This window comes from Saccopteryx bilineata, chromosome 1, assembly GCF_036850765.1.
Source record: "Saccopteryx bilineata isolate mSacBil1 chromosome 1, mSacBil1_pri_phased_curated, whole genome shotgun sequence".
NCBI lineage: Eukaryota > Metazoa > Chordata > Mammalia > Chiroptera > Emballonuridae > Saccopteryx > Saccopteryx bilineata.
In genome coordinates this window covers 325,905,692-325,927,929 of record NC_089490.1, presented here as the reverse complement: position 1 = coordinate 325,927,929, position 22,238 = coordinate 325,905,692, and the positions used below count along the sequence as shown (strand labels likewise).

Genomic DNA, 22,238 nt, shown 5'->3' with positions numbered 1-22,238 from the left:
TCAGATCTAAAACTGCTTGCCCGTAAAGGCTGTGGGATTACTAAATAGTCATCAGGGCATCAGCTACTAGAACGGGGCTTCCTGGAAGAGCTCAGAGAGGGAAGGTAATTTGAGAGTCCCATCTCTTTAAGCAGGGTTTTTTCCTTCCCCCTCTTAGTGTTTCCTTCCTACTGACATTTACCAAGGAGTATGCTTAAAATAAGGCAAATTGTATTATTTAAAAGGGGACGGGGCACTCCTATTAATTCCTTCTTTATTTTAGAGAAAACAGTGGGACTCGTCAAGTCCACTAGAGGCCGTGCCTGGTGCTTCCAGTGCACCACCTGTCGGCTACTATCCTGAAGTACCTAGGAAACCAAAACGGATGAGTAGGATCGTTGTACTAACTCTGTAAGGATGAAACTTCAGGTCCTAAGATTTAATATTTTCCTTCCATATATGTCTGTCTCACCTACTAAGCAGAATCCCTGGTGGACATGGACCATGCCTTTTTCATACCTATATTCCCAATACAACACAGAATGGCTACCCATCGGAGGTCCTGGACAAAATGTGAAATGAAAGCAATCAAGAAAAAATCCCAACAGTTAATAATTTATAAGATAATTTTACATACGGCATAGCAATCACAGAACACTAAGAAAACAGAAATGTATATTTCAACCATGAAGTCACCAAGTACCAGAGGACCCAAACTAAAGCAGTGGTTGCTAACCTCAAGCCTCTTTTCTTTTTTATAGGTCCCAAACCCAAATTTTTAATAATGTATGTGTTTAACAACCAGTTCACAAAATTCCAGGAAAGTTAACAACTGGCTCTTGGCAGCTGATATGGGCTGGCTCTCGCCCACCAGTGGTTTACCCCATTGGGACCTAACCTCAAGCTTCTTAACTCCAAAGAGACTCAGAAGACAATGAAGATGGTGATCAAGCTAATTTCAACATTTTAAAAGGTCAGTGGACACTGTACATTTTACCTATGAGAACATTCCTAACCAGGACACTAAGTTTCTCCCTTTCTGCCCAAAATAACATCAGTAGGGTGAGGTTTTATCTTTTACTGATAAGATGCTCTGGTAACAGGTATTATTTGTATTTTGACTAAGGGCTCTGGTTGTATATGCTCCTCCTCATCCCCAAACACACAAATACATTTCAGACAAGAGCAAAAGGAGAAAAGAGTTATCAACAAGCAGAATATTTGTAGGCTGACCTGGAATAATCAAAGGCGTCTGTCCTCGGCCACCCTGCTCAGGACTGTCCACCAAACCTAGGTCACATGGACTGATTACACTAAATAAACCTACCAGTTATTCTAATTGAACAAACTGACATGGAAGCATACGAAGTCACAGCAGAAAACTTACCTCTCGGACTTCATCATCCTCTTCATCAGTATTTTTTTGTCTGCTTTCTCTGAAACGACGTACCTGGGTTGCAACAGAGCAAAAAAAAAAAAAAGACAAACATGTTGCTTATTCCTATTATGTGAATTATAAAATAATGGGCTTACAAGTGATTATAAGATGCTTTCTGTTACAACACACAACTTGGGAAGTTATAGTTTTGTCTCACAAAAGATTAGAGAAATCATATTTTCCCAGTGACTTACTTAAAATTTCACAAATGTACTCTTTAAAAAAATTGTCCCTATCAAAATTGTATCACCTGCTGTCAAAATGTTCCATGTCACTGAAAAACAGTCTGTCATAATGCAGAAGAAAGCATCCTAATATCCTATGGGGGTTATACCTCAGCAAGATAGTTAAAACTTTGCTTTTAAGAGGTCTGAATTATTTATTACGTTGCTCAAGTCATTCTTGATCATATAACTGCAGACAGTCAGCAACCTCTCTGAAATAGTATCTGAAGATGCATTTTATTGATTGTCAACTACTGAATGTTTGTTTGCTGATCACGGTCCTGATACCATAAAGCAGGGGTCTCAAACTCGGCCCGCCGAACAATTTTGTGCGGCCTGCAGACTAATCCACAAAGTTCAAAATATTTTGGATAAAATTAAGTAAGCCTAGGGGCCTACTTGTATTTTTCATTTCTCTAGCATCCTAGCTAGATATTAGCTTAGTTAACAGCAGTTGTGATGCGAACTACAGTTTCTGGTCGTTTGTGACACTGAGTAAACTGCATGTACGATTGTGTTTGTTGTACTGATTTTTTTTTTGTTTTCAACTGCAGTGAGAAAAGTGTTGCGTAACAGTTGCCTTTTGTAGACCTAGTGCGGCCCGCTGAACGGCTGTGATCTTGCCCTGCGGCCCACATGCTGAGTTGAGTTTGAGACCCCTGCCATAAAGGATACTAGAGATTCCTTTCATATTGGTTCAAAAGAGTCTCATAACATGGTTATGTTATTAGAGAGAAGCTCTATTCATGTAGTAATTTATTCAGCTTATATTTATTAAGCACCTACTATGCACCAAACACAATTGTAGAAATTGAGAATACAATAATGAACAAAACAGTAAAAAAAAGTCTGCCCTCACAGAATTTACAATCTGTGCGTGTGTGTGTGTGCGCGTGCGCACACACACATGTGTGCAGGGGTTGGGGTGGTGGTGGTAAGGAATGGTAATTAATAAACAAAATAAGAAGTCACATTATCTTTTGGAAGGCATGTCCAGTTAATTTTAAGCTAGACTGGGAAAGCTCTTTAATCTCTGAGGAGCCTCTGGCATGCCCAAGTCCAGTTTATTTACTGATAGTTTTCGATCTAAATAACCAGTTAGATAGCATCACTTGATTCTGTGAGACGAGGGGCATAAAAGACCCCTGGCGACCCTGGCCGACTGGCTCAATGGGATAGAGCGTCGGCCTGGCATACTGATGTCCCAGTTTCGATCCCCTATCAGGGCACACATCAGAAACAACCACCTGCTTCTCTCCCTATCCCTCTCCCCCTTCTTTTACTCTTCTTCTCCCACAGCCACTGGCTGGACTGGTTTGAGTGTCGGCCTCAGGCACTGAGGATACCTTGGTTGGTCGGAGCATGGGCCCTAGACAGGGGCTGCCAGGTAGATCCCAGTCAGGGCACATGTGGAAATCTATTTGTCTATCTCTCTTCCTCTCACTTTAAAAGATAAAAGTAAAAAAAGACCCCTGGGAACTTCTACACAGATCTTGGTTTTCAATCCAGGGTACACCTTGTGCAAACAGGATCTCTAATGCCTCCCCATACTCTTTTTCTTCCTGTACTATATATATTCTTTGCCTTTAAATAAAAACCTTAAGTGAGTATGCTCAGTAGAATCTGTCTTCTGAGTCTTTGCAATTATCTGTCCTGTGAAGTCTCTGCTGAAGGTGGTAAGTGCTCAGAGAAAAATTAAGGAGAGGGACTGAGGTCAAATCTGAATAGGATGATCATGAAAGGCCTCACTGGGATGACAATGTCTGAGCAAAGACTTCCGGTAAGTTTAAGAAACAACAAGAAGATTGCTGTGGCTGGACCAAATAGGAAGGTAAAGAAGTAACAGAAAGCCAGACTGAATAAGGCAGGGGTCCCCAAACTATGGCCCACGGGCCGCATGCGGCCCCCTGAGGCCATTTATCCGGCCCCCGCCGCACTTCTGGAAGGGGCACCTTTTTCACTGGTGGTCAGTGAGAGGAGCACAGGATGTGGATGCCGCAAAGCGCAGTGTTGCTCACATACAGTACTACTTCTGGTGACACGGGACGCATGAGTCATGGCTCCAGAAGCGTGTCATATCACTTGTTATGGCTAGCAGTGACAAATATGGAACCGGACATTGACCATCTCATTAGCCATAGTTCCCATTGAAATACTGGTCAGTTTGTTGATTTAAATTTATTTGTTCTTTATTTTAAATATTGTATTTGTTCCTGTTTTGTTTTTTTACTTTAAAGTAAGATATGTGCAGTGTGCATATAGATTTGTTCATAGGTTTTTTTTATAGTCCGGCCTTCCAACGGTCTGAGGGACAGTGAACTGGCCCCCTATGTAAAAAGTTTGGGGACCCGTGGAATAAGGCCTTGTAAGCAACTGTAAGGACTTTTAGACAGAAGTTACTTCATCTGAAATATATGAGGATCACACACAGCTAAATTGAGGACAGAATAGGGGGTGGAGAAAGGGTAAGGGAAAAAACCAAGGAGAATAGTTTGGAGGCTACTGGAATAATAGAACTGAGAAATGGTGATGCCTTGGACCACTGACAGTGATGAGGGTAAGAAGAAGTCACATTCTGTATATATTCTGAAGGTACAGCCAAAAGGATTTACAGACAGAAGATTAGTACAGAGGAGAGGAGTCAAAGCTGACTTCAAGGATTTTGGTCTGAGCAAAGGAAAGAATGGCGTTTCCATTAAAACACTACAGATAGAGAGCAGAAGCTGAGAATTAGCAATTATGATGGGAATGCGAAAAGGCTAAGATGTCGGTTAAACAAACATGCAAATGGAAATATCTAGCAGGCTATACTGTCTAGAAGTCTTAAGCTGAGAGAAGAGGTTTTAGCTAGACTTTTAAAAGTTACCACCAAATAGATGATACTTAAGCCAGGAAGCTGGATGAGATTACAAAGGGAATGTGTAGATGAACAAAGGTTCCACAACTAAGTTCTGGGGACTCCAACTTCCAAGGTTGGAGAGGAGAGGAATCAACAACACGGACCAAGAAAACACAGACAAGGAGGTAGAAAGAAAACCAGAAGAGTGTAGAGTCCTAAAAACCAATGAAAAAAAGATTTAAGAAGAGGTCAAGTGAAATTCAAGATGGAAAACTTCCACTGGACTTTGCAATTAAGGTCACTACTGACTGTGACAAGAGCAGTTTCACTGGAATAATGAAGTCAAAACCCATGAATAGATGGGTTTAAGAGAAGAAAACAGGAAGGAGAATAATCAACGCAGCAAATACAGAACTCTTTGCAGCAATTTTGCTATATAAGAGGATTCAAAAAATAGAGTAGTGAAAGGAAACAGAATCCAGACTTATTTGCTGAAAGAAATAACAGCATGTTTGTTGTGATGCAGTAGCAGGGGGAATATACGGAAATAATTTTTTTAAAGATGATGAACAAAAGTACTGAGTCATTCACAGAAGAGAAATGAGAGTCAGAATAAAAATACTGAACAGACATTATGTGCCAACAGTGTTCTGAGGATATTGTTCCTAATAATAGAACCTAGTAAGTAGGTTCTATTATTATCTCCATTTCACTGATGAGGAAACTGAGGCACAGAGAGGTTCAATAACTCACTGATGGTTATACAGCTTTATTTTGAACACAGGTAGTCTGATCCAGAGTTCTCACTGTTAGCTACCATCACACACACACACACACACACACAAAGTGCACCAGTGCGTGCTCTCTGGAGTCATGATGTCACTCCAAGTGTGGATGGTCATGCTTTGGGGAAATTTTTTTGGTTTATTATTATCTTTTTAGAAAAGCTCAAGTTCACAGCAAAACTGAAAGGAAGGTACAGAGATTTCCCACATACTTCCTACCCCACGTATGCATAGCTGCCCCTAGTAACACTCCCACCCAAATTCATACATTTGTTGTAACTGATGAGCCTACATGACATAGCATTATCATCCAAACACCACAGTTTACCTTAGGGTTCACTGTGGTGTTATACATTCTTTGGATTCGAACAAATACAGGACTTGTACCCACCATTATAATATACAAAATAGTTTCACTGCCCTGAAAATCCTGTGTTCCACCTAGTCATCTCCTCACCCCCCACTGCCAACTCCTCACAACCACTGATCTGTCTCCAGTTTTGCCTTGTCCAGAATGTCATGTAGTTGAAATAATACACTATGTTGCTTTTTCAGATTGGCTTTTTTAACTTAGTATTTAATTGCATTTACTAATGGTAATCAATTTCCATTAATATTATTTAATTCACATTAATATGCATATAATTAATTAATATTAAATAGTGTACATTTTCATGGCTTGATAGCTTACTTCTCTTTAGTGTTGAATAATATTCCAAGATCTACATGTTTCAGTTTAGTTATTCATTCACCTACTGAAGGACACCTTGGTTGCTTCCAAGTTTTGACAATTCTGAATAAAGCTGCTATAATATAAAACATCACATGCAGGTTTCATTTACACATAAATTATAAATTTTCAACTCCTTTGGGCAGATGCCAAGTAGCGCTCAACGTCGCCACCAACATTGGTGTTGTCAAGAGTTCTGGTTTTTGACCATTCCGGTTAAGTATATAATGGCAGCTTATTGTTTTAATTTTTATAATGACATGATGTGGAGCATCTTTTTATATGCTTACTTGTTGTCTGTATGCTTTCTTCAATGAGGTGCCTTAGTAAGGTCTTTGGCCCATTTTTTATTGGGTTGTTTTCTTGAATTTTAAGAAGTCTTTGTATATTTTGGATACTAGTCCTTCATCAGATGTCTCCTGCAATTATTTTCAGTACTCTGTGAATTGTCTTCCCAACCTCTTTACATTGCCTTTTTCAGAGCAGGTTTTTAATTTTAATTAAGTCCAGCTTATTAATTATTTCTTTCCTAGATCGTGTTTTATTATTAAATTTTTTACATAGTTCGTACTTTTGATGCTGTATCTAAAAGGTCATCACCATACACAAGGTCATCTAGGTTTTCTACTATGTTATCTCCTAGGAGCATAATTTTTGGTTTCGTGTTCTACTTTTAGATGGGATGGTCATATTTTATTTCTGGCACTTAACTGATATATCCACCCACCCATGCCTCAGCTGTGTAAACCGCCAACCCAGAGTCACAGAGTGAGTGGCCTTAGAATCTGGACTATTTGTTCTAAGAAAGTATTTGACACTGAATATTACTAGCTGTTCCTTGACAACATAAAGCTTTAAGAGAATCATGTCAATGAACTAAAAGCACTAAAATTAAAGTCAAAGAAAATGAGTTTTAAAAATAGTGTTTTATTCTTTTGCATAGAGGGAATTGGGGAAAATACTGAAAATGACCCCCTATAGGCCTACTACCTGAACATAACCACTGATAATGTCTGCAGTATTTTCTTCCAGTTTTTGTATACACATATTCTCACATAGAAAATACAAATAATTGAGACCATGTTGTGCATAGTTTCACGTTTGAAATTCTTTTCTAACACTGTAAATATGTTCTTCAAAAGTGTAACTTCTAATAACTGCTCAGTATTGCTGTGTGTCAACATTTTAATAAAACATTCTCAATTCTTCCCCACTGTAGATAACACTAAAATGAGTTATTCCACACACAAATCTCTATCTCATTATGATCCCAAGAAAACATTCCCAGAGCCAAATTAAAGGGCAATGTTCCTAACCCTCTTGACATACACTGTCAAACCACTTCTCACTGCAGCTGTTCAAAAGTCATACTCCATCAGCATACTAAGTATCTTTCTCAAATTGTTGCTGCTAATAAAAAACACAGCTGACCCCTGAACAACAGTTTGCACTTACATGCAGTCCTTTTCAATAGAGTCAACCCTCCATATCCCCAGCTTTCACACTTGTGGACTCAGCAATATAGAGGGCCGACTGTATGCAATGTCCTACACCATTTTATTCAAGAAATTTGAGAATCCACGGATTTTGATATGGGGGCGGTTCTAAAGCCAATCCCCCATAGATACCGAGGGACTATAGTTAAGTTTTCAGGTGAAATATTATACATGGAATTTTGACCACATGGGTGTCAGCACTCCTAACCCCCATATTGTTCAAAGGTCAACTGTATATTTATTTTGAGTTTCTTTGATTATCCTAGGCTAAACACCATTTTGAGAATTGTCTATTCATGCCCTCTGTTCATTATTATAATGTTTAGAATTTTTCTTAAGATTTATAAGAGTACTTGAATATTTTATAAAAATATTAACCCTGCCCACATACAAATATTTTCTCCATGTCAATAACTTCTAATCGCTTTTGGACAATCTGACATGCAAACATTTAGAATTTTTATGTAGTGAAATCTAAAGTTTTTCCTCTGTGATTCTTTCACTGCTTGTATGCTAAGAAGAATGAATTTTCTAAATGAAATTCAAAATCTCAAATATTAAAATATTGAAATAGCAGAAATTTGCATCCTACAAAGTTCAATTTAGGCCCTGGCCGGTTGGCTCAGCGGTAGAGCGTCGGCCTGGCGTGCGGGGGACCCGGGTTCGATTCCCGGCTAGGGCACATAGGAGAAGCGTCCATTTGCTTCTCCACACCCCCCCCTTCCTCTCTGTCTCTCTCTTCCCCTCCCGCAGCCAAGGCTCCATTGGAGCAAAGACAGCCCGGGTGCTGGGGATGGCTCCTTGGCCTCTGCCCCAGGCGCTAGGAGTGGCTCTGGTCGCAGCAGAGCGACACCCCGGAGGGGCAGAGCATCGCCCCCTGGTGGGCAGAGCGTCACCCCTGGTGGGCGTGCCAGGTGGATCCCAGTCAGGTGCATGCGGGAGTCTGTCTGACTGTCTCTCCCCGTTTCCAGCTTCAGAAAAATACAAAAAAAAAACAACAAAAACCAACAACAAAGTTCGATTTAAAGCATTTTTATGATCTTCAAGAGAAGATACTATCTATGAGAAACAAAACTAACATTTATTGGGCATCAATTATATTTAAGACTGTTCTAGACACTTACTAGTTATTTAAATTTCATTTTATGATCTCAATTTTATAGGTGAGAAGACTAAATAAATCAGAGTAAATAATTAGTGGTTTACCAGAATAAAACTCAGAGCTACTCTTAAGGAGAGAGTTTATACAGACTTATGCCCCCAAATTACTCACCTCTTCATCGATTTTATCTTCCAGGGCGTCAATATGACGTTCTTTAAGAAATCGCTGTGTTTTTTCCAACTGGTATTTCACTAATTCTTCTATGGCATCTTTCTCTTCCTTGTCCACAAATTCTTGTACTGCTTCCCCCATCCCCCTTTCTGTTAGAAGAGAGAGCTGCACATTCTGTAAGAAGAAAACAAATCACTGGATATAGAAAATAGTGTCTATTCCTTACAAAATAATTCTATATCAGCAAGGAGAATTACAAAATAATGTTTCCAGGGAAAAAGATACAAGTTATCTGGTTATTGAAGGGAAAACAAAATAATGGACAATAGTTAAGCCAACCAATAAATATTAAGGGCCAGAAAAAGCAAAGTGAAAACAAGAAAGGAGAGTAGAGAACAGGACTGGTGAAGATGCAGAGGCCTGACTGGCTGGCATGGAGAGACCAGAAGTGGTGGCTGATGAATAAGAGAGACTAGGTTAACCAGTGTGGCAGGCAGAATAATGGCCCCTAAAGATGTCCACACCCTAAGCTCTGGGACTTGCCAATATGTTATAGGGCAAATGAGAACTAAGGGTACAGAAGAAACTAAGGTTGCTAATTAGCTAGCTGTAAAATCAGACTTCCAGACATGATACAGGTGAGCCCAGTGTAATTATGAATATCCTTAAAAGTAGAAGAGGGAAGCAGAAGAAGGGAGTCAGAGAGAGATGAAACAGGGAAAATGGCCAGAGAGATACAATGTTTCTGGCTTTGAAGATGGAAGAAGCAGCCCATGAACCACAAAAGGTGGGCCACTAGGAGCTGGAAAAGGTAAGGGAATACATTCTATCCTAGAGCCCCCGGAAAGGAACACACCCTGCTGACACCTCAATTTTAGTCCAGTGAGACCGGTGTCAGATTTCTGACCTACAGGACTGTAAAATAATAAATCTGTAGTTTTAAACCACTAGGTTTGTGGAACGCTGATTCAGCAGCAATAAGGAACTAATACAACTGCAGGATCTTGAAGTGGCACAAACTCGTAACAGTAAGAGTAGCCACACAGTCCTGTGGCTATATTAACAATGTAATTCTGAAATTACAAGATGCAAGAGAAGTAAGTCCTGGATTCAGACTTATGTAGTAGCAATAAAAAGAGGATAACATCAATAATTATAGGCATAATAATATTAATAACATTAATTAAACACGTAATTTTTCTTGGAGCATAGTAGCTATAAACGAACACACTTAATTGCCACCCTACCTACTTCTTGGAAACAATTTGAAGATCCTTTTTATTTAAATTAGCAATTATACATATCCTAAATAAAAATTCATTATTATAAGGTAGCCATTATTCAAATTGTGAACTATAATTAAGAAAGTACCTTCTCTGCAGTTTGGAAATACTGTTTGACAAGGTCTTCTACCCTTAGCGTTGTTGTTCCTTCTAAAGGTTTTGTAATGAACTTCCCAAAGTTGACTTCTTCTCCTACAAAAAAGAAGTCCATGAAAAAAACAGCAGCTTCTATTATAATGTAAAGTGTTCAAATTCATTGCAGGTTGTTCTCAATAGAGGAGGGATGGCCAAACTTTATCAACTGTCAGCATGCTCAATGTGGTAAATTTTGAGGCAAAAAACACAGCATCTTTGCTAATAGCCAGACTTTTCCCTAAAGTCTGTATTTGTTTCCCGTATCTCCAAGTCATACATATCTTGCAACTATTTTAATACGGTGGCCCACAGACCATTTCAGGTGGCACGGAAGGTGAAAACTGCTTTCATAAAAATACTAAGATATTATTTACTTTTTACCACTATGGTGACATTTGTACTGATAATACAAAAGCAATTGTGCATAAAACTGCCTATGCCTTGGGCTGAGTCAAGGCAGGAGCTCAGAACTCTACTAACAGTCACCACCACACACAGCTCAAAACAAAACAAAACAAAACAGCCAATTTCACTTCAGAATGTCTCTGATGCAAAATTAGTAATTAAATCTCAGCTTTTAAGTACATACCTTTCTAATACTCTGCAAGATAAATAAGATATATGCTTATAGCTCTTTTGTGTATTCCTGAGCAGGATGGTTGTCTCAAAAAACAGTAGGTAAAGAATAAAGAATACTGGAAGGAAGTCAGGAAGCACAGGGCCCAGTATCTGCTCTGCTGATAGTCTTTGTCAGGGAAACAAATATTAACTACATAGCAAGTGCTGGAGCTGGTGTTGAAAATGCAATGAAAAGATAAGATCCCTGCCTGTGAGAACCAATGATTATAACACAAAGTGTAAGTGCTACAACAGAGGTAAGAACAGAGAATATGACACATGGAGAAGTAAACTAATTCTTTCTAAAGAAGAATGAAAATAATGTGCAGCTATTCAATGCAACTATCATCTGAATCAAGCCTTTCAGAATGACTAAGATACACTAAGCAAAACAAAAAAGAAGAAACCTGTTAGGCAGAGGAAAAAGTATATGCAACAGCCTAGAGGAGGAAGAGGCACAAAGTTCAGTGGGCCTCTTACAAAGTGGTGAGGGCAAATGAACAAAAATCTTTTTGAATTTCCATAAAGTAAAATTAATATAACTTCAGTACTATGATTACTACATTTTACTATGCCGGACACTACATTCAGATCATGTGCACACAGTGTATCAACGAAGCCTCACAACACTCCTATGAGGCAGGCACAGCTATCACCCTGACTTTAGAGATATCAGACAGGTAAAGTAATTTACAAAATTTAACACCTGTATTTATATAAGAGAGCTGGTCAAAACAACAAACAATGCTTTCAGTAAAACATTCAAAAGGGTCATTGTTTTAATTGAGCAATTTATGCTTAAACAGAAATAATCACTACCAACAATACTGACCAGGAAAAACCTCAAGTAACATAAGGAGTGCTATATTCTGCTCTTACAAATGCTACACCCATTAAATACCAAGGAATTGATAGAAATGGACAATAAATGTAAACACTATCCATAAATAATTAAAATTCATAGCATGGTATTGTAATTCTCTGATATAGATATTTTCCCCCTAAAACAGCATTCTATGACCTCAATTTAAATATCTAAATGACTATTTCAGGTTGAATTAACAGCATAGACAATTCTGATCACAATTTGAAAATGAAAACAGAAGACCATTAAATCCCAGTTAATAAGAGCCTAGGTATCTTGTTTGTCAACAAGGGCCATATTTTTTTGTGTAAATTCTGGCTCAATAGCTCTAAAGAAAACAGCTTCTATATTTAACATGATAATATTTATTATGAAGAAACACTACAACTGACCCTTGAACAACTTGGGAGTTAGGGATGCTGACCCAACACACAGTTGAAAATCTCTGTATAACTTTTAACTTTCCCAAAACTTAACTACTAATGGCAGACTGGAAGTCTTACCAATAACAGAAACAGCCGATTAATACATATCATATTTTTGTATGTTAAATATATTATATACTGTATTTGTACTATAAAGCAAACTACAGAAAACAGTTATTAAGAAAATCATAAGGAAGAGAAAGTACATATACAGAATTATACATACTTATTGAAAAAAATCCATGTGTGAGTAAACCTATACAGTTCAAACCAATGTTGTTCAAAGATCAACTATTTCAGTTGGATAATCTGTTTTCATCAATGCTAAAATAAGGGCAATTAGTTTTTATTAATTTATGAATTAGAAACTAATTACCTGGTCATCATAAACATCAAACTATAGGATACCTCTTATTTCAAAAGACTAGAGTCTTCCCAAATCACTGTATATTCTAAAACTGAAAATTTAATAATGCAAAATTTGAGAATATATTCTCTGATCATGAATAATGTACAATAAATAATAGGTATTTACTTTGAGCAATAAATCTGTAAAGTCTGTTTGTGCTGGTACTCAGCAGCACTGTTTATAAAAACTATGTCTGCAGAGAAAGCCTTTTATTTCTTCTGGATATTCACAGAAGTTTAAAAATGATTGCTATCTAATTTTTAGAAGACAATTTAATTATTCCAACTATCAGTTTATTTGTCTAAGATATTAGAAAGAATATTACTATAACACTTTCCATTATTATTTTATACTTCTTTTACTAAAGACACATTTACATAAACTAAAACCTGTAAGAGTATTTTTTAATTCATAAAAATAACTAGCTTACCCGTGTTTTCCTTTTGTTCTTTACGCCTGAAAAAATGGATAACATCCTTTGGATTAGCTATTCGATCCACAAATTTCTGACTAAAGCGAAGAACATTGAAAGGCTCAAAACCTCCACTATAGTCCACCTGCAAATACAGAATAAGCTGTGAAGGCTAAGTAATAAGTTTACCACTTCACTATTTAGGTTTTTTTGTTTGTTTGTTTGTTTGTTTTTTCATTTTTCCGAAGCTCGAAACGGGGAGGCAGACAGACTCCCGCATGTGCCCGACCGGGATCCACCCGGCATGCCCACCAAGGGGCGATGCTCTGCCCATCTGGGGCGTCGCTCTGTTGCATCCAGAGCCATTCTAGCGCCTGAGGCAGAGGCCACAGAGCCATCCCCAGCGCCCGGGCCATCTTTGCTCCAATGGAGCCTCGCTGCAGGAGGGGAAGAGAGACAGAGAGGAAGGAGAGGGGGAGGGGTGGAGAAGCAGATGGGCACCTCTCCTGTGTGCCCTGGCCGGGAATCGAACCCGGGACTCCTGCACGCCAGGCCGACGCTCTGCCGCTGAGCCAACCGGCCAGGGCTTCACTATTTAGGTTTATGCTCAATACTTTTAAGTTAATAAATTAATGTTCTACAGTTCATTTTAAAGATCCTGAAGGTGTTATATATACCATGTATTCTACTGAAAATAAAGTTTATGCAAAACACTTTGTTCGATGGAATCAAGACACAGCAAGAGCTCTCATAATGTGGAAATGATTACATCTCCCCATGTCAACACTAGTAATCATCTGAAAAGGAGGAGGATTTTTATTTTTATTTATTATTTTTATTAATTTAATTTATTGGGATGACACTGGTTCGGAAAACCTGGAGGTAGAATATTAAAACAAAATTTTAACCTTCCATGACAGAAAGAAAATTCTCCATCAAAATAAACTGCTGGCTCTAGGTGCATTAGTTAACAGTTCTAGCATAGGTGTCTTCTCTCACTCTAGACGAGAATTAAGCCTGGGAAAATCCATGAAGGACAAGAACCAAATCAGGAGCTTTGAGAAATGATTACCTTTCAAAACAGGGATAACTAACAAACACTCTCATGGCAGTCTCTGTTTGAAGAGGTCTCTATATTAGTGCATAAACCTTTACAAAGAAAACTACCATTTTCTTTTATAAGAGACAGTTGGTAATTGAACAAAGTGGGCCTGGGTGCTGACCTTACATGCAGTTGAAAATCCACAAATGACTTTTAACTTGCCCCAAAATTATAGCCTCTTGTTGCCTGACTGGTGGTGGTGCAGTGGATGGAGCATCGAGCTGGGACACTGAGCACTTAGGTTCAAAACCCCAAGGTTGCCAGTTTGAGTCTGGGCCTGTCCAAATTGGGCACAGTCTCTCCAGCTTGAGCCCAGAGGTCGCTGCCTTGAGCAAGGGGTTACTGGCTCGGCTGGAGAACCCCGGTCAAGGCACGTATGAGAAGTAATCAATGAACAACTAAAGTGATGCAACTGAGAGTTGATATTTTTCATCTCTCTCCCTTCCCTGTTTCTTTCTTTCTTTTTTTTTTTAGAGACCGAGAGAGAGTCAGAGAGAGGGATAGATAGGGACAGACAGACAGAAACAGAGAGAGATAAGAAGCATCAAAAATCAGTTTTTCGTTACAACACCTTAGTTATTCATTGATTGCTTTCTCATATGTGCCTTGGCCGCGGGCCTTCAGCAGACCGAGTAAACCCCTTGCTCGAGCCAGCAACCTTGGGTCCAAGCTGGTGAGCTTTTTGCTCAAGCCAGATAAGCCCGCGCTCAAGCTGGCAACCTCGGGGTCTCAAACCTGGGTTTTCCGCATCCCAGTCTGACGCTCTTATCTACTGCGCCACCACCTGGTCTCTTAAAAGAAAAAATAATTATAGCTTACTGTTGACCAGAAAAGCCTTACAGACAACATAAGCAGTTGACTAACACAGATTTTATATGTATCACATACTATATTCTTACAACAAAGTAAGCCAGAGAAAATAAAATATTAATAAAATCATAAGGAAGAGAAAATACATTTACATTATTAATGAAAAAATTCGCATAGAAGTGTACCTGTGCAGTTCAAACCCATTGTTCAAGGATCAACTATAGTCATTTCCCTAAACTGGCTGTCTCCACGTGATGCTCTGGGGACCAGCACTACACTGCATCACCAGCCCATCCAGACCACTCCACTCCCTCAGCTCCCCCACTTACACTCCTCATCTCCTCAGCACATTAGCACAAGCTGACATTTGTTCATTTACTTCCTGTTTATTATCTCTCACACCTCCACCTCCTGTAAGTTCAACACCTGCTCTGTGTTAACATCATTGTCCCCCAGCATGCAGGACAGAAGGTACTCAATAAACACTAGTTCACTGAATCAATGAATTAATGAGACGCCTCATTACATACAATGTACTTTTGGAATAACACTTACATGGAAATATCTGTTCTTTTGTTTCATGAATGAATTAATAATCTACTTTGTTTAGGAATAGGAATGCCAACTTTCTATTTAGGTCTAGCTGGTCAGGCAGGAGTGAATGAGAAACACGGGATTTTCAGCCCTGAGAGACTGTGGTTCTGCCAACGCAACTAGGCTTGTATCACCCAGCCCATCTCCACAGCTGCATGTTACGAAACAGAAAACGAGAATGCTCAAGCAGGATCTCCCCACTCTTCAGACATTTTAACAATTATATTCCCCCCTAGCTTTACCTGTAATATACTGCCAAGAGTCAGCAAGCTTTACTGACTGTTTACAATGTGCCAGGTGCTCTGCTATGGGCCAGAACTACAGCCATGAATAAAATAGAATCTTGGTTGTCAAGAAATTCCCAAGCCGATGGGGAAGACAAACATGTAAACCAATCGCTGCAAGCAGAATGAAAGGGTGCTGTGAGCCGTCTGTTCAGAGCAACCGGAGGCACAAAGGAAGAAGTGCCAACTCTGAGGGGAGCTCAAGAAAGGCTTCTGTGGAGGGGAAGGTTCAAGTGGGTGGGGAGGGAGACACTGGGGAAGAGGACAGAAGCACATTCAGTGCGGCAGGATCACAGGCAAAGGTGCGAAACAGTGACATAAACCGCACAATACTATCCTCTGAAAATCAATAAAGTTCACCTTATCGAAATAGGACTTACTCGCAGTCGTATAAGAGGCTTATCTGGCTGTCGAGAATTTCCCAAACGTTCCCGTTCGGCATTTTCGAGCATTTCTTCAATCTGAAAATAAAAATACTGTCATGACTGTGGGGGAGGGATACTACTGGCATCAAAGAGGATAATGTTAAAATCCTAAAATCCACAGAACTTCCTACAACAAAAACATTACTCAGTCTATAATGCCGGCTGTGCCAAGGTTGAGAGACCCTGGGTTCCCTGACCCAGGCCTGACCAATGAATCCATTCTTCCATCTCCCTGGCTTCCAAGATTGGGCTTAGGGTCAAGTACATGACCTCAGTCCAATGAAACTCAATGCTGGGGGTTTATCTGGAGCTACTGGGGGGACATGATTCATTCAGCTGTAAGGATAATGTAAATGTGTGGGCCACCATGGGAAAATGCCTCCCTTACACAGTGATGTTTAAAGCAGAAACCATTTTAATGGGTGGCATTGGGCTAGACACAGAAACAGAGACAAGGAAACCCATCACCTTAATTAGAGTTTCTGGGACTAATCATCTTGAAAACAGCATACTCTGAAACTTTTCAGTTACATGAGTTTCATGTGGATAGTAAAGTGTTACACTGGGCAAGTTACTTCATCTCAGGCGAACCTCCTCCTTCTGTAGATGTGGGTGGCAGAATCCACCTATCCACAGCATCGCTGAGTGGATTAAGTGCAAAATGTCAATAGTGCCCAGAATATATAAGCAGGCAATGCCTATCAGTGATAACTATTATTATAATTATTGCAACCCCATGATTTTTATGAGAATAAAATGCAAAGCAGAAGCACAGAGTAAGAACTGAGTGTCAGCAATTCATGTTACTAAGGTGGCAAGTTACATATTACTAAATGCATTCACCCAACTTAGTAGTGGCTCTAAAATCTCTGCAGAGGTTTAGGGGTAGCAATCTGCACGGAACAGGAGGTGTGGGGCTTATGCTGAAGCTACAAGGTACATAGCAACACATTTTAAGATTGTATTTGGGGTAGTTTTTAGGGTGAAAGGACTGCTTACTGGAGATTATTAGAGAGGTAAAGGCTCTCCTCATCTAACATAATATCCCCCCGTTCCCAAACCAAAGCCACTGCCTGCTTTCATAAATAAAATGAACAAATGATCAAATCGAGATAAAAAGAGAGGAAAGATTATATATATGTTTTTGAGATGGAGGAAAGGAACTGGGAAAAGGGATTAATTAAAATTTCTTCTAGCCCTGGCCAGATAGGTCGGTTGGTTAGAGCATTGTCCCGAAGCACAGAGGTTGCCGGTTCAATCCCTGGTCAGGGCATATATAGGAACAGATCAATGTTCCTGTCTTTATCTCTCTCCCTTTCTCTCACTAAAATTAATAAAAATTTAAAAAAAAATTCTTCTATATATAAAATATTCATCTGGAAGACTTAATATAAAAGATTCTTTAATTGAATTTATTAGGGTGACACTAGTTAACAAAATTATACAGGTTTCAGGTACAGAATTCTACAACACACCTCCTGTACACTGTACTTTGTTCAATCCTCCAAGTCAAGTCTTTGTCCACCACCATTTATCCCCCCCATAGCTTCTTCTACCTCCCCACCCCCTGAAATCCCCACACTATAGTCCATGTCCATGAAAACAAAAGATCTCTGATGCAACTAAACTGATTTATTCAACAACAGTGGTTCCTTACAGGCTCCATGAGACTGTAACAAATATGGCTGCCCTCTACTAAAGTATTTAATTCAATGTAAATGAAGCTTTCAACCGAAGTAGATCTCATTGACCTTTGTGAACAATGGTAGTCAACTTGGTCCCTACCGCCCACTACTGGGCGTTCCAGCTTTCATGGTGGGCGGTAGCGGAGCAACCAAAGTACAAATAAAAAGACAGATTTAACTATAGTAAGTTGTTTTATAAAGATTTATTCTGCCAAACTTAGTGAAAATCCAACATAAAGTACTTGGTAAGTAATTATTATTATATGCTTTAACTTGCTGTAACTCTGCTTTATAGATTTTATAAAGTAAAGTTACTTCCCTACTTTATAAATCACCATTACTGTGGAACCGGTGGGCAGTTAGAAAATTTTACTACTAACAGAGATACAAAAGTGGGCAGTAGGTATAAAAAGGTTGACTACACCTGGTCTAGAAGAATTACCTTCTCTGAACAGAAGCTTTGTATGACTTGGGTTACTTTAGGATTATCTGGGTTAAAAATGTCTGGATGATCAGCCAGAACAACATCCTCCATAAAAAACTGCCGCACTGTGCGGAGAGGGACCTTCTCCATGTTCATCTTCCTTCCTTTAACTCGCAGCAAGCCGACGTGCCTGCCAACAGGAGGGAACGAAGCCTGGTCATGCTGTATGTTTCTTCAGGAAAATGTGCACGCCCAAACTATCCCATTTCTAAGTTTCTATAAGACAAGTCTTTATAAAATCATACACTTAAAAATAGTTTTGGCAATTTAATGTTATATCACAGGAAAAAAAGTGAAATAGTCTTCTTCCTCAGAATAAAATCCACTCATCCCTTATTTTTCCTGCCTGAACAAATACACAGTTTAGTAGAAGACAAATATAACAGGAAGTATAATAAAATGTCATCAGGACTATGACAGTAGTGTATATAGCATATACCATTACATATATATGTATTATGTGTGTATATGTGCGCATGCATCATAAAATAAATCACAGAACTATAAATAAAACAAAAACAAACTTGCATCCCACTATCATAATCTTTAAACCTATTATGACCATCTTAATCAGAACTTGAGTGGATTAAAGGGTAAAACCACTATTAATCACTATTAACTATATTATCACATAATCCCCCCTCAAAAGAAATGAGATGTGCTATATAATATTGCATTTATAACTAAAAAAAATCTCATAAATGGTTTTAGACAAATTTGTTTATTAACAGGCATTGTAAAATTAGTAATCATCTATCATACTCTAATTTGAAATTTAATAAATAAAAATGTTAATCTTGAATTTGCCTACTGAGCAGCAAAATAATATAGTAACACCACTGGGATGCTGTCATGTTGAAAATAGGTTACAATCTGGGAAAATAGCAAGACTACATCAAATGAGCAATCTTCATAAATAAATCTACCATTTAAATAACAATACCATCAGTATCTTGAAACTATGTGATGATTACAATAATAAAGCAGGTTGTGTTTTTTTTTAATTTGATTTGGAAAATATAACAATTACTCACTTCTTTACAGTTTCTCCTGGGGAAAGAGAAGTAACAACTGAACTTCCAGGTTGTGCTATGTAAAAGAGTTGTTGTTCATTCTTGGTTGGAGCTATTTTACACTCATGTTCATGGCCCCAGATAACAAGATCAATGAAGTCATCCAAAAATTGTTCTGGAATGTAGTTAGTATTTCCATGTTTACTCCTATATCAAGATTTTAAAAATTAAATATAAATGTTCAGAGATATAGAAAAATTTCATATTAAGTATTTTATATAGATCTTCTTTTCTCTTTTCATTAAAGATTTATAACATTTCTTCTATGTGCCAAAACTATGCAATCGATTGAGAATACAAAAATATTATCTAATTCCTCAAAGGGCTTACAAATTTGTAGGAAACAGACAAGTAGGAGACCCAAAAGAGAAAGTAGTCCCACATTTAGATGCAGATTACATAAGGCTTTAGAGGGGAATAAGTCTCTTTAGGCAAGTCAGAAAAGCCTGAGAGCTCTATCAATAGTAAAAACCTATAAATTGATGTAATTATACAGCAAAAATATAATACAAAAAATAAAAGTGAGTTAAGCCTTAACTTTGTAGAATAAAAATAAATCTGTAAATATGTATTTTTATAATAAAATTGATGTTAAAATATATCAGACATTATCCGTTTTATTATAAAAATAGTGAGTGTCTGACCAGGCAGTGGCGCAGTGGATAGAGCATCAGATTGGGATGCAGAGAACCCAGGTTCAAAACTCCGAGGTTGCCAGCTTGAGTGGGGGCTCATCTGGTTTGAGCAAGGCTCACCAGCTTGAACCCAAGGTCACTAGCCTGAGCAAGGGGTCATTTGGTCTGCTGTAGCCCCCCGGCCAAGGTACATATGAGAAATCAATCAATGAACAACTAAGGTGCCGCAATGAAGAACTGATACTTCTCATCTCTCTCCCTTCCTGTTTGTCCCTATCTCTTTCTATCTCTGTCACACACACACAAAAAAAATAAATAATAAAAATAATGGGAGTAAGAAAACTCAATCTTACATAAGGATGAGAGTTTTCCATATTAAATAAAGTATCATGTGAATACGTGATTCGCAACTCCGGTTTTATACCCAGATTAGTTGTTATTATGAAAAGATATGTGAAAGCCCAAGGTGAGTAAAGACAAGAAGGAAAAGTTTTTCCTAACACTGACTTATATTGTTGGGAATTTAAGTAAAAGTATTCAAATATGGTACTTTGACCCAGCATTCATTTAATGCAAACCAATATTCATTCAACAAATATTTAGATGCTGAAGAAAAAGCAGCAAAGTTCTTGTTCTAGTGCGGGAAACAAACAACAACACAAGATGTATATGCATATGCATATGGTAGATACCTATATATGTATATAAAATTGGCCAGGTAGTGATAGCTATTATAAAAAAAATTAAAAGAAGAGAGACATGGAAGGGGGATGTCACTATACAGTGTGGTTAGGAAAGGCCTCTGACAGGTGACAAATGGGCAGGTGAGGGATTAGCATGCAAGGGAAGAAAGACTTAGGCAGAGGGACGAGCAGATGGCAAACGTGCAGAGGTGGGACTGTGCTCAGTGATCTCAGGAACAGCAAGATCAGGTTGCTGAGCAGAATGAGTGCAGGGAGAGCAGGAAGTGAAATCAGAGCAGGATCATGTACCTAGAAATATTTCTATGAAGACAACATACATCTAGGGTCTAAAAATCAAACCCAAGTCCCTTAGATTCTTCCTTAATACTTTCTCAGCTTTATCCCTTACATAACATTCTCACTGCCATCTCACTGTTACCATCTCACACTTTCTTACTATAATGATTACATAATAAATCTCGCTTCAAGTCTCTATTCCTTTCAATCAATCCTGCACCCGATCAATAAGATTAAATGTCTTTTTTTTTTTTTTCTGAAGCTAGAAACGGAGAGAGACAGTCAGACTCCTGCATGCGCCCGACTGGGATCCACCCGGCATGCCCACCAGGGGGCGACACTCTGCCCACCAGGGGGCGATGCTCTGTCCCTCCGGGGCATCGCTCTGTCAAGACCAGAGCCACTCTAGCGCCTGGGGCAGAGGCCAAGGAGCCATCCCCAGCGCCCGGGCCATCTTTGCTCCAATGGAGCCTTGGCTGCGGGAGGGGAAGAGAGAGACAGGGAGGAAGGAGAGGGGGAGGGATGGAGAAGCAGATGGGCGCTTCCCCTGTGTGCCCTGGCCAGGAATCAAACCTGGGACCCCTGCACGCCAGGCCGACACTCTACCACTGAGCCAACCGGCCAGGGCAAGATTAAATGTCTTAAAACTACTAACAAAAGAATGCTGACTGGCCCTGGCCAGTTGGCTCAGCAGTAGAGCATCCGCCTGGTATGTGGAAGTCCCAGGTTCCATTTCCGGCCAGGGCACACAGGGGAAGCACCCATCTGTTTCTCCACCCTTCCCCTTCTCCTTTCTTTCTATCTTTCTCTTCCCCTCCCACAGCCAAGGTTCCATTGAATCAAAGTTGGCCCGGGAGCTGAGGATGGCTCCTCAGGCGCTGGAATGGCTCCAACTGCAATGGAGCAACACCCCAGAGGGGTTGAGCATCACCCCCTGGTGGGCATGCCAGGTGGATCCTGGCTGGGCACATGCAGGAGTCTGTCTGTCTGCCTCCCCCCCACTTCTCACTTTGGAAAAAAAAAAAAAGAATGCTGATCTAGCTATGTGTAATATTCTGGGAAGACACCTGCACATATGTACCAGGAGATGTGTATATGAATGTTCTTAACAAAAAGGTTTAAAAAGCAACAATCTGGAAATAACACAGAACATTCACTAACAGAAGTATAACTGTAAAAATGAAAAATACTGTTTAGCATCAAAATGGGTAAGTCTTAGTGATGTAATACTGAACATAATAAGCCAGCTGCACAA

At 39.2% G+C, this 22,238-nt stretch overlaps 1 protein-coding gene across 1 annotated transcript in view; it reads right to left on the bottom strand.

Annotated features, from left to right (window-relative positions):
- Nucleotides 1-22,238, bottom strand: part of MRE11 (MRE11 homolog, double strand break repair nuclease) — a 74,937-nt gene that overhangs the window by 34,802 nt on the left and 17,897 nt on the right. The window contains exons 8-14 of the mRNA XM_066248352.1: nt 19,330-19,515; nt 18,254-18,425; nt 16,082-16,162; nt 12,930-13,056; nt 10,136-10,239; nt 8,765-8,938; nt 1,367-1,429 (exon numbers count right to left, since the gene is read on the bottom strand). Coding sequence (XP_066104449.1) covers nt 1,367-1,429; nt 8,765-8,938; nt 10,136-10,239; nt 12,930-13,056; nt 16,082-16,162; nt 18,254-18,425; nt 19,330-19,515 — 907 coding nt within the window. The remainder of the gene's footprint in view (nt 1-1,366; nt 1,430-8,764; nt 8,939-10,135; nt 10,240-12,929; nt 13,057-16,081; nt 16,163-18,253; nt 18,426-19,329; nt 19,516-22,238) is intronic.